Here is a 14,023-nt window from a genome sequence, read left to right on the forward strand (position 1 = left end):
TGGAGTCTGACTGCTCATTCCAAGGACAAACATGGGGAAGAACAATAAGCATTTGCAATGGCTTGTTTTTATATAAAGAAACACTAAGAGGAGGCTCAATAAATAATAAAAACTCTGCATTTGGTGGTGGCTGGAGTAACATTACTGGAGGGACCAGGATGTGGGCAGTGAGTCTCCTTAAGTCGGACTCTTCTATTAACTTTTGTACACAGGAAACCATTCTAAGATTTAAGTACTTTACACAATAATGGCAAAATTTATAAGCCATATAAAATTAAATATATGACCCTGGCCAGGTAGCTCACTTAGCTAGAGTGTCATCCCAATATGTCAACGTTGTGAGTTCGATCTCCAGTTAGGGCACATATAAAAATCAACCGGTGAACGCATAAATAAGTGGAACAACAAATCTATGCTTCTCCCCCCCCCGCCATTATCTCTCTCAAAATCAATCAATAAAAAATGTTTTAAATGCACATACTTAAAAAATATGTCTTTATTGATTTTTAGAGAAAGAGGGAGAGGGAGAGAAACAGAAACATCAATTGGCTGCCTCCTGCCTGCTCTCCTACTGGGGATAAAGCCCGAAACCCGGGCATGAGCCATGACTGGGAATCAAACCAGAGACCTCTTGGTGCATGGGACGACCCTCAATCCACTGAGCCACACCAGCTGGGCTAAATGCACATACTTTTAATCATATGCAATTGAACATAATTGAAAATGTACTGAGGGATTACATTCAGCTACAAGTAACAGGAAACACTCAGAGTCTTCCTGACAGGAGGAAGGTGCTTATTCTTTCATGGAAGGACATGCAGCAGAGAAGCAAACTCCCATGCTGCTTTTTTTGATGGCATCATTGCAGATGTCATAGGCAATCAGGAAAACATACTCGCTAGCATTGTTGACAGCATAGTGTTTCCTATACAAATTACACCTTATACGGGTATAATCTAGAGAACTGGGGAATCAGACATAAGCATGAAAGTCTCATCAGTTTCCTGGTGGACACAGAAAAATCCAAAGTCGGATGGATCTTTGATGTGGATCTTGTGAAGACATCAGTGGAAACCTACACTCTCAGAAATGTATATCAGACAGTTTGTGAAGGTTTTGATGATAGTCTTGATTGACAAATCAAAGAATAAAAAAAAATTGGCTGGAAGATGTTGTCCTGGAAGATTCTATGTACCTATTTGTCCAAATGGTGGTTCCAAAATCTGACTAATGCCTTCTTTGTTTTTGGTTTCCAAATCTAATGCAAGTGGGGCTATTAATAAATTCTAATATGGAATTATAAAGGAGATGGATTCTGGAAAATCAAGTTCCTAACATTACCCACAAGGGGAATATTTCCAATTCTAGATTTTGTTCCCCTATTACAGGTCCCTCTTCTTAAATCAAAGTCAATTCCAAACACCAGTCAGAAGGAAGGACAAAAAGCAAAGGCACAAATATAAAAATAGTATTCACATAAAAGCACATACTTTCATAAAATTGCCATACATAAAACTTATTCTAAATATATTTACCAGTATAAAAATGGAGAAAGGCTCTTATACCCATCATCCCCAAAAGGAGCTTTGTCAGAGGGAAAGGAAGAATATATATAATAATCTAGGACTATAAAGGATTGCTACAAGGCCACTAAGAAAATCGAAGTACCAAACTGTTCTTTTTTTTTTTTTAATCCTCACTCGAGGATATTTTTTCCATTGCTTTTTCATAGAGTGGAAGTGAGAGGGAGATAGAAACGTCAATGTGAGAGACACATTGATTGGTTGCCTCCTGTACAAGTCTCAACGGGGGCCAGGGATTGAGCCTGCAACCAAGGTACATGGTTCTGGTGCTTGGCCGGAATCGAACCTGGGACCCTTCAGTCCACGGGAAGACACTCTAACCATGAGCCAAACCAACTAGGGCCCAAACTGTTCTTTTTTAAATGGCCCCCTGAAACACTGAACAGTGAAACATTGAACATTGGAGAAAAATATTAAACATTTTAAGGGAAAAGGAATATTAATCTTATGTACTATAGTTGAAAGATAACTTTTAGAATTATCTCACCTGAATATTTATTTCTGAAAGTAATTAGTAGAAATCCAAGGTCAGATAATGCACTTTAAAAAAGGTTTAATAAATACAATGTATTTACAACTTCAAGAAAAACTTTATGTTGAAAGTTTTCTGGAACCTTATACAGGGATTAATTTCTATCAAGCTTTCTCATGTAACTTACATGTTTATTTCTCTCCCATGTGAATTTTCACATGTAAGGATGAGGGCCAATTCAAGTCTTTTCCATGCTGTTTACACTCAAGAGGTTTTATCCAGTGAGTCCTTTCATGTGTTTGAAAGGAACTGGGATAACTAAAGCCTTTCCCACATTCTACACTTTTATATGGTTTCTCTCCTGTGTGCACTGTCAGGTGTCTTCGAAAGTTTGTGTGATAACTGAAGGCTTTTCCACATTCCTTACATTCATAGGGTTTCTCTCCAGTATGAGTTCTTTCATGTATTTGAAGATAACTGAGATACCTAAATGTTTTACTACATATTTTACACACATAGGGTTTCTCTCCAGTGTGAGTTCTTTCATGTGTTCGAAGATAACTGGGACATCTAAATGTTTTACTACATATTTTACATTCATAGGGTTTCTCTGGAGTGTGAGTTCTTTCATGCATTTGAAGATAACTGGGATACCTGAATGTTTTATTACATATTTTACATTCATAGGGTTTCTCTCCTGTGTGATTTCTTTCATGTATTTGAAGATAACTGGGACATCTAAATGCTTTATTACATATTTTACATTCATAGGGTTTCTCTGCAGTGTGAGTTCTTTCATGTCTTCGAAGATCACTGAGACACTTGAATGCTTTACTACATATTTTACATTTATAGGGTTTCTCTCCAGTGTGACTCCTTTCATGTGTTTGAAGACTTTGATAACATCTGAAGGCTTTTCCACATTCCTTGCATCCATATGGTTTCTCTCCAGTATGAGTTCTTTTATGTTTTCGAAGATAACTTAGACAACTAAATGCTTTACTACATATTTTGCATTCATAGGGTTTCTCTGCGGTGTGAGTTCTTTCATGTATGTGAAGATAACTGGGATATTGGAATGCTTTATTACATATTTTACATACATAGGGTTTTTCTATAATGTGAGTTCTTTCATGCTTTCGAAGATAACTGAGACAACTAAATGCTTTACTACATTTTTTACATTCATAGGGTTTCTCTCCAGTGTGGTTTCTTTCATGTGTTTGAAAACTTTGATAATATCTGAAGGCTTTTCTACATTCCTTACATTCATAGGGTTTCTGTCGACTGAGAGTTATTTCATGCATTTGAAGGGAACCAGAAATACTGAAGGCTTTCCTACATTGTTTACCCTCATAGGGTTTCTCTCCTGTGTGCGTTCTTTCATGTAATAGAAGTGAACTCAAACAACTGAAGACTCTTCCACATTCCTTACATTTACAAGGAGAATCTGTAGTGTGTGTTAACATATGTTTTCGAAGGGTTTTAAGGCACATGAAGACTGTCCCACAGTCCTTACATTTACAGGTTTTCTCTCCATTGTGATTTCTTTCATGTTGTTCAAAGCACTGTAGATAACTAAAGGCTCTCCCACATACCTTACACTTATATGGTTTCTCTCCATATTTCAGATACTCATATTGTCCAGTATGACATCTAGTAAGTCTCTCACTGGATGAATGATACACAGAAGCTTTTCCACATGGACTATGCTCATATGATTTTACTTCAGTAGTTTTCTTTAGATTAAAATTTGAAATAAAGTTGAAGTTTTCTTCACATTGACTATTTTCTTTACTTTCACAGAGTTTCTCTACCATATGAGTTCTATAAAAAAAAAGAAGCACATTATTGATTTCATATTCATTATATTATGATTTACACGAAAAATGTAGGTATTCTGTCTTGTCTAAATTGTCTGAAATTAAATGCACTGAATGCTCTCCAAGAAGACTTCACCCATGCTATTAACAAACTGTGATACTCATATGTGTGGTCTATTAATAGTGTTTCCAAGTGATAAAATTTGCAAACATTGAACATGTATGTTACACTGAAGAAAGTATTTTTAGTAAAAAGAAAGACATTTTAAGCAGGATTTTTTAGTTTTGTTTGCTTCTTTTTAAAATTTCATATGAAATGAGAATTCTCACATGAGACACTGCTATCTATTGTACAACTCACCTTAGTTTTCTCCCCTGGTTTTTGTACTGATCTTCAATGTCAGGATCTTCCCATTTTCCCCCTAAAATTTAGAACCAGAAAAATGATTCCAAATTATTAGAATTATTAAAAAAACATTAGCTTCTAGATTTATGATGAGCAGTTACCATGCCCAGTTTACTTACCAGTATCCTCCCTTTCCACATTACACATCATGGAACAATGTTGATGAACAAGATATACATTGTTCTCTGACAACTGAAATGTCCTCATCCTTACCTATTGAGGCCAGGTTCCTAAAGGTTTCCCTCATCACATCTCTGTAGAGTTTCTTCTGTGAAGGCTTCAGTAAGGCCCACTCCTCCAGACTGAAGTTCACAGCTACATCTTCAAAGGCCACTGACTCCTAAAACATCCCAATATGTGTAGAGTAGGATAAGTGAGACTGACAGAACTGGACACCTAGACTCCATTTATGGGAATGTTATGTATGACACTCTCCTCTCCAAACATCTCGTCTATGACATGATCATCAAAAACTTATTCTGTGTCCATACTTACTTTCTCATAAATTTAACACCATCATTAACACATGGAAATTACTTACACATTTTTCCTGTGCTCGCTTTACATCTTATTTATCTCTAATATGAGGGTCCTGAGCATGTAGGAAAATAACTGAAATGCTATAAAGATGAAACATTTATTATCATTTTAAGACCATTGATTCTTCATGAAAGAAATTTCTTTCAGTTCTTCCTTATTACCTACCATTTACAACACTCCAGAAGGCAGAGGGTAAAATATGCATAAAGTTTTAATGAATAAAGTATAGTGAAACACTGAAAGCTTTTCCTTCTCATCCAATCACCAAACATGAGACTACAGGAGGTCTGTGGAAATCAACTTTCAACAAAGTGAGCTGACCATGTGTCCTAAAGTCCTCCAGGCCTTTACCAGTCATCAGGTGCAGCTGGCTGAATGTAAATATGTGTGGAGAAGGACAGCTTTTAACTTATGTAGTATTTATCACAGACTCAGTTCTTCCTTTCTCTCTCTGTCCAATTCAATGACATTGGAAAGTTATTTAAAACTTACAGCTCAGACACAAGGAAGAAGGCTTGACAAGATAGACCACAAAATCCCTGTACTCATGTGCTCGGGGCTGTTTCCAGCCAATTTCAGAACACAGTGAGAGAATAGGCCAGGAGAGCTCTTTATGATCAAACTACAACAGGGTATGCCGGGCCTCACCTGAGGAACAGGTTAAGAGCTGAAGATTGTCAGGGACTTCACTGAAGTCCACATTGGTTGTTGGTAAGTTTGCCCACGATTATTTAACATGTATAGGATTCAACAGTGCTTTCCCCCCCAAAAACGCAAAATTTCCATTCTCTAATTTCAGGAGGAAGTGTTTACCAACAAGTCTCTCTAGACGCTACCCTGTCAACTTCTGGTGTGGCACTTAAAAAACTTAGGAGCTGTCATTCTCAATCTCACACAGATACACACACACACACACACTAAAAAGAATTTTTAAACCACAAAAACACCCCCCCCCCCAAAAAAAAACAACCAAACAAACAAAAAAAATAAAACTGAAGAAAACTTGAATGGAGTGAAATATTGAACATTTTGAAATTTAAAAAAACACTTTCATAGAATTCTGTGCTGAGCAAGGGACAGTGAGGGGGTGGATTGGGAATAGTGTGGTATGAGATACTTGTACTACCAGCGAAGTGGTACAGTGTGACCTGACAGAGGATGTGGGTTAGTTGTAAATGTATACTCAAAAATCAAGGGAGCTTGGCAAGTGTGGCTCAGCAGTTGACCATCAACCTATGATCCAGGAGATCACAGTTCAATTGCCGGTCAGAGTACATGCTCAAGTTGTGGGCTCGATCCCCAGCAAGGGGCGTTCAGGAGGCGGCAGATCAGTGACTCTCTTATCACTGATGCTTCCATCTCTCTCTCCCTCTTCCTGTCTCTCTCTGAAATCAAAGCATGTGCCCTGACTGGGAATCCAAACCCAGTCTCCTGGATCATAGGTCAATGCTCAATCGCTGAGCCACACCAGCCAGGCAATAAAAAAGTTTTTAAAAAAATGTGTGACTGATATGCTATGGGAGAAATTAAAAAAATAGGTAAAATGCTTAATTAAAGTCAAAGAGGTCAGAAAAAAGAGGGAAGACAAAAAGAAACAATGAAAAAGGGCAACAAATAGAAAATAGTAAAAGATTTGGTAAATACTAATCCAACTGTATCAATAACCACTTTAATCATCAATGATCTAAATACAATTGAAAGATACAGTAATATTAGATTTTAAAAATCACACTTATATGCTGTCTATAAGAAACCCACTTTATTTTTAAATTTATCTTTATTGTTGAAAGTATTGCAGATATCCTTTTCCCCCCCATTGATTCCCCTCCACCCTGCAGCTGCCCCTCCTCCCCAGGCTTTCACCACACTATTGTCTGTGTCCATGGGTTATGCATATATGCATAAAAGTTCTTTGATTAATCTCTCCCCACCCACTCCCCCACCCTGCCTTCCCACTGAGATTCATCAGCCTGTTCCATGCTTCTATGTCTCTGGATCTATTTTGTTCCTCAGTCTGTTTTGTTTATTAGATTCCACATATGAGTGAGATCATGTAAAACTGAATCAGGAAGAATCAGAAAACCTGAATAGTCCAATAACAACTGATGAAATCGAAGCAGTACTAAAAAAACTCCCAGTGAAAAAAAGCCCTGGTCTGGGTGGCTTCACAGGGGAGCTTTTCAATTCTTTAAGTTGTAGGGTTAGACAGTTTACTAAAAATTTTTCTTGCTTTTTGAGGTAGGCCTGCAGTGCTATGAAATTCCCTCTTAGGACTGCTTTTGTTGTGTCCCATAGATTTTTGGGTTCTTGTGTCTTCATAAGAAACCTACTTTAAATATAAAGCTGTAGAGAGATGAAAGGCCAAGGGGTGGAGGAAAGTATACCAGGCCAACAGTAATCAAAGGAAAGCTGGCACAGGTATATAAATTATAGACAGTGAAGATTTCAAATGAAGGAAAACCCAGAGATAAAGCGGAACATCTTAAAATGATAAGGGGATCCATTCTCCAAGAATGCATAGTAATTCTTTACATGTATGTGCAAACAACATAGGGGCAAATATATATAAGGCAAGAGCTGATAGAAAACAGGAGAAACAGGATAAATCCACTAGTGTAGCTAGAGACTTTAACATCCCCTCATCATGAATTATAAATTCTAGTAGGGAGAAAGAACATCCTCAAAACCTGTAGCTAAATTCATCCCATTTGCTCCTTGTATCTTGAGTACCTATGTGAAACACCAGAGAGGACCCACGAAAACAGAGATAACTCTTGGAATTAATGAGAGTATAGTAAGGATTAAGGATACACAAGTCAATTGCTTTCCTATAGACCACATAGATATACTCAGCTGATACTTGAAAAAGGAGGAAAGACAATTAAACAGGAAAAGGAAGTATTTTAAAAAAATAATGCTGAAAATAATGAGCATCCACATACAAACACACACACAGAAAACAAAGGTAGAAACAGGCCTTATGCCTTTCACAATAATTAACTCAGAACACATCGGACAGAGATCTACATGTAAAATGCAAAAGTAATAAACTTTTGACATATGAGGAAATCTAGGTGCAAATAAAAGGAAATCTAGGTGCAAATAAAAGGACAACGAGGTATCACTACACACTGATTAAATGGCTCACACTCAACATTGTCAGAACACCAGTATTGATGGGGTGTGGAGATGCAGGTAATCCTCATTCACTGCTGGTGGGAATAAAACTGGACATGTCTACACTGGGGACATAAACTTTCTTTTAAAACAAATATGCTATTACTACATATCGTAAGATCCAGCAATCACACTCCTTGTTATAGACCTAAATGAACTGAAACCTTATGTTCACACACAATCTTGTACATGAATATTTGTAGTCATTTTGTTCACAATTGGCATGATGCCCTCAAGAGGGAAACATACAATCAGTGGTAAATCCATCCAATGAAATACTGTTAAGTGAAAATAAATGAGGTATTAAGCTACGAAAATACATGGAGAAACCTTAATAGTATGTTGCTGAGAGAAAGAAGCAAACCTGACAAGGCTACATACTGTATGACTTCAATTTAGGACATTTGGAAAGACAAAATTATGAGCCAATAAAAAAATCTCTGGGTTTGAAGGACTTAGGGGTTGGAGTGAGAAATAAATAGGTGAAGCACAGATGATTTCTGGAACTGCCATCCCAGAGGAACTGCCTTGCATGTCTTATGCCTCAAACCTTGGAATGTTAAAACAGGGCAAAATAACCTTTGGACTGGGCCTAAAGCAACATTGTGTCCCAAAGAACTGTTTGCACAGGTAACAAGAAAGCAGATGTTATGACTATTGGACTGATGAGTACCTAACTGAAAATTTAAAAAACTATGTTATGTCATCTACACCAGCAGAAGTGCCTTCCTTCTATTGATTAATTGTTCCCTTTTCCTTTCTCATAAATACCTCTTGCCTTTATCTCCTAAGTGGAACATTATTTGAGCTTCTGTCTGAATCAGTGCTTTCCAAATAGCTATTTTTATTGATCTCAAATATTCTTGTTGCCTCTCACTTTGAAATATGTTTTTTGTTTGTTTGTTTTTGTACTTTTTTTCTAGGTTAGCACTTTACAGGTTCAAAGGAACCTTAGCTCGCATCACTAACCACAGGCCTCTGCTCCATACTGGAGTTTCTTTGGACCACCATTTAACAATATTTTAAATGACACAAACCCAGAGTTTAAACAATCCACCAAAATCACTTAAACCCAGTATTTATCTAGAAAGGAAGGAAGAAAATTGTAAAGGTCTTTTACTAGTTCAACCAGAAAACCTTAAATATCTATTACTATTATTATTTTTAAAAGATGTCAGTTAACCATATTTCCAGGGAAAGAAAGTAATTCGTAAGTAATCCTACTTCAACAATTCTCTGCCAGGCTAAGCCCTGGAATTGTAAAACACCAAAAAGTAAAACAAACCTGTGAAACTTGCTACACATGCTCAGGAAGAAAGAATTAAAGAATTCTATAGAAATGTAATACTGGAATATCACATCTTTCGTGACTGCTTGGAACTATTTTATATTGTTTCAAACTCTGTTGATGAAATACATTCTACTTAAATAAGTCAATAAATGTTTTCAAGTGACAAACCCAGGGAGGGTCAGAGCTGACAGAACACAGCACCCTGAAAAGTCTCCAAAGATGAACCTCCACTCAGAGGACTTCCCTGAGGATGTCTGTGCCCAGGAAAGATCCTGGGAGAGAGGAACAGGGAGTTCATGAACCCTCTTCCAGGTGATTCTTGTCGGATTTCCTCTAATTCAAAATATCTACAATTACAAATCTTTAAAAAGAGCATCTGCAAGGTTCTGGGAGGGAAAGATAAACAATTAAAATGTTGGGTCTGTTTGAAATGCACCCATAAGACAAATAGTTGATAATAATTCTGTGAATCGGAGAGGGGCAACTGGCTCAGGGAATGACTGGAGGGAACTGGAAATTTAGGGACTTATCGCCACCCCTGGGAAGATGGGGTGCGAGCAGGGTCATAGATTTCAAACCCTGCTTCCCAAACATTTGGAAAACTCAGAAGAAATCGGGAGACAGAAGGGACTGGCGACCCCACAGACTACAGCTGCTCCCACGCACGATCCCCGGAGCCCGAGTCCCAACGGTCCCCTGAGGACCCTCTCCGCGGTCACCGCGCCGTCTGGGGAGACGCGGGGCGGCGGGCGCAGAGCTGCCCGGAGCGGCTCCCGAGCCGAAGTCGCCGCGCGCGGTGACGCGCAGGGCGCGGGGTCCCGGCGGCGCGCCCCCGGCTGAGGGCCGGAGGGGGCCGAGGGGCCGGCGGCGCGCGGCCGAGCGGGGTCGGGGCGCTCCGCCACGGCAGGTTCCACCGGCCCGTCTCCCCGGCCTGCGCACCTCAGGGTAGCACACTCACCATTTCTCGGTTTCCTGGGTCTCCCTGAGCTCTTCCCACGACCAGCGGGGATCAAAGCGCGGCGGAGGACGCGGCGGAGCCGCCAGGCCCTTCAGAGGCAGCGACGCCAGCCCCGAACCCTGCGGACTCGAAGGGTCCACAGCATAACCCCACCCACCTGCCTCCGCGGTGCCGCTGATTGGACAGCTCCTAAGGCCGCGCCCCCCGTGCCTGAGTGACAGCTTGAGGGGGCGTCCGGGCTCCTCGGAAACCGCTTTCGCTCGTGTGCAGCACCGGACTTTGCATACACGGATATTTTTTCTGCCCCTGGGCTGCTCGTATTGTTTCTGCCCAGCTCTTTGTGAAGGGGAGGGCACAGTGTGCACAGGGAATCCTGATTTAGTTTCTAGATCGAGCAAGTAAGTACAGACGTGAGGGTGCCCAGGCCAGGCCACACTGGACAAGAGGGTCTTATGCCCTCTAGGGGTCAGGGCTTGGCGGTAAGGCTGAGTCCACTCACGGAACTGTGACCCTTGTTTAGGATCACAGGCGCTTGTCCTAGCCGGTTGGGCTCAGTGGGTAGAGCGTGGGCCTGCAGACTGCAGGGTCTCCGCTTCAGTTCCGGTCAAGGGCAGGCACCTTACCGATGTTTCTCTCTCTCTCTCCCTTCTACTGTAGATCCCCTACTCTTTAGTTTTAACTCCCAATCTTCCCATATTTCTTTCTAATCCCCAGCCCTATGCAACCCCTAATTTACTTTCTACCTCCAAAGATTTCCCTATCCAGGGCTTTCAAATAAAAGGAATTCTATTCTCTCTCGTCTTTGGGATTAACTTCCTTGACATAGTGTATCTTTTTCAAAGTCATGCATGTTGTAGCATGTACCAATAGTTCATTTGTTATTATGGACAAATATTCCATTGGAGTAAACACGTGTTATTTATCTATTCAATAGTTAGTGTACATTTGGTTTGTTTCCACTTTTTGGCCACTGTGAATAATGTTGCTATAGACTTCATGTACAACTACTTTTCGAACATGTGTTGTAATTTTTCCTGGGCATATATCTGTGATAGGAATTGATTATATTCTGGGTTTAATATTTGAGAAACTCCCAGGTTTTCCATAGTGGCTACATCATTTCCTGTGGCTGATGACTATCTTGAGACCCACTCAAGCGGGGACCCTTCATCAGGTGTGGAGTGCAGCACTGGGCCAGCTACTTCCATCTAATAAGGAGAACATTATGGGCCCTTCTGGGATCCCCTGAAGGCCATGAGGAAAGGACTACACCGTCCAACTGTCTGATGTGTCAACCCCAGCACCTGCTTTCCTATTAGGGAGGAGTAATACTGATTCGTTATCAATAGTAAATACTACATTTGAATATTACATTCAAGTCCTGCTTCTCTTACAGCCTGGAAGTTGTGGTGTGATTCTTTCACTCCTTGTGCTCATTTTTATGACATACAGAATCTCACATTCCTCATTGCATTAAGAAACCTTGCAGGGCCACATCTTGTATCTGGGAGAAGGGCCAGCTCTCCTCCCTGGCTCCTGAAGGACACCCCCAAAACTCCCTTACTTGGAGGACAGGTTCATTTCTGTGTCATTCACCTGGGCCAGGAGCAAGGGTAGCCCCTCAGAACTCCCAGATGTAGAGATTGGAGGCACTTTCACAGGCAGAGCAACCTCTGAAATGTGGGTGCTTTCAAAATAGCACTTGCCAGGACTATGTCCCACCCCAGGACTGTGGATGCCTTTCTACAGCTTTGGAGGCAGAGGGAACATGTTCTCCCTCTCGTGTTGACGTTTCTTTTGACCAGGTATTAGGAATTTATGGTTTTATGATTGAATCTTTGAATTACATGAGCATTGAGTAGAAAAAACACTGGAGAAATAGCAAACCTGCATGTGGGGAGGACAAGGGCAGAGACATAATTTGTAGGACTGAGAGTGGGCAGAACTTTCCATCCTTGGGCCTCTCTGGGGGCTCCATGCTCAACCCTTTACCTAGATTGCAGTCTCCCTGCGATGACCTCTGAATTTCTTTTCCTTCTATAAGGAAAATATTTTCCAATCCATGGAAAAGATTTGTGCTGCAGCTTTTAAGGCTACAGCTGGGCCTCATTCCATAAACATTACTGATGTTTGTGAACTAGAATTTCCAGGCCTACTACTGGAGGATCACCTTTGCCCAGGCAATTACTGAAACAGAAAACACATGCAATTCTGAAAGGATTACAATAGCCATGCCTGCATCAAGAACCTTGTTTGGGCTTGGGGTTGATGTCACCAAGGAGTGCATAAATGGCATCTGGGAGAAGACACTCAAGAGTTTATGACTCCATACTCTCAACAATAAAGATAAATTAAAAAAAAAAAAGAATTTATGACTCCAAAGAATTTGCCAAGGGTGAGGAATCTGCTAAAATCAACAAGACTGTGGTTGAGATGGCAAATAACTTTAATGTGGGTGTGGATGAGGGTGACACTGAAGAGCTTCACATTCACTCACCACTCTCACTGATTTACTTACAGTGACTTCCAGTCCTGCAAGCTCCATTCATGGTTAAGTGTCCTATACAGTTGTACCATTTTTTATGTCTTATACCATATTTTTACTGTGCCTTTTCCATGTTTAGATGTTTAAATACACAAGTTCCAGTGTACTACAATTTCCTACATAGATTTATAGCCTAGGAATAGATTATACCATATAGTATAAGTGTGCAGTAGGCTATGCCATCTAGATTTGTGTAAGCACAATCTATGATGTTTGCACAATTACAAAATCACCTAATAATGCATTTCTTATAATGTATCTCCATCATTAAGTGGTGCATGTCTGTAATATTTGTTAGCATTTGATGACTTGAAAAACATTTCTAGAGTAGAAAACAAGTTTTTTTTTGGATAAAAAAAGCTACACATACTTTTAATTACATATCATGAAAGTAATTAAGAACATTGAAAGAATACATTCAGCTACAAGAGGAAACTCCATCTTTCAGATAGGAAAAATGTGCTTATTCTCGCATTTCTCATGAAAGGATCAGGTCAAGGCAGCCAGTGTACAATGCAGTGAAGAAACAAACTCCCATATCCTTTGTCACTATACAATTGTAGATGTCATAGTGAATCAAGAACACATACTTATTAGCACCATTGAGAGCATGAGGTGTCTCCTACAAATCAGATCTTATATGGATATAATCTAAGGAGGGGAATCACACAATATCCCCAAATACAAGTCTGAATCAGTTTCCTGGTGGACCACAACAGGGCTTAGAGAAAAATCCAAACTCTGATGGATCTTTGATGTGCGTCTTCTGAAAATATCAGTGGAAATCTACTTCTCTAATAAATGACAATGAAAGCCTGGCCAGTGTGGCTTAGTGGTTGACTGTTGACCCAGAACCAAGAGGTCATGGTTCGATCCCTGGTCAGGGCACATGCGTGGGTTGTGGGCTCGATCCCCAGTAGGGGGCATGCAGGAGGCAGCCCATCGATGATGTTTCTCTCTCATCAATGTTTCTATGTCTTTATCCCTCTCTCCCTCTCTCTCCAAATCAGTAAGAACATATATATATTGTTTAAGAGTTGGTGGAGGTTTTGAGGATACTCTTGATCAGAAGTACAAATAAATAAATAAATAAATCCAGAAAATGAGGTAAAAGATGGTGTGTTTGAAACTCCCAAGTATCTCTCTCTCCCTGAATGATAGCTCCAAAATCTGACTAATAACCTAGTTAATAACATTACCCACAGGGGAACATTCTAGCTCTAGATTT

At 40.0% G+C, this 14,023-nt stretch overlaps 1 protein-coding gene across 2 annotated transcripts; it reads right to left on the reverse strand.

Moving 5' to 3' along the window:
• Nucleotides 1-480: 480 nt before the first annotated feature.
• Nucleotides 481-10,415, reverse strand: LOC308556680 (uncharacterized protein). Of its 2 annotated transcripts, XM_081136116.1 has the most exons (4): nt 10,251-10,415; nt 4,498-4,624; nt 4,240-4,300; nt 481-3,882 (listed from the first exon to the last, which is right to left on the reverse strand). In XM_081136116.1, the coding sequence occupies exons 1-4, from the start codon at nt 10,251-10,253 to the stop codon at nt 2,247-2,249; spliced, it is 1,827 nt and encodes a 608-aa protein (XP_080992242.1). In that variant the 5' UTR covers nt 10,254-10,415; the 3' UTR covers nt 481-2,246. The 2 variants fall into 2 exon arrangements, with proteins under 2 accessions (XP_080992242.1, XP_080992243.1); XM_081136117.1 differs by lacking the exon at nt 4,498-4,624 and having other exon boundaries at nt 1,734-3,882; nt 10,251-10,405.
• Between the last annotated feature and the right edge of the window lie 3,608 nt (nt 10,416-14,023).

Source organism: Miniopterus schreibersii (assembly GCF_964146895.1).
Source record: "Miniopterus schreibersii genome assembly, chromosome: 4".
NCBI classification, from domain to species: Eukaryota; Metazoa; Chordata; class Mammalia; order Chiroptera; family Miniopteridae; genus Miniopterus; species Miniopterus schreibersii.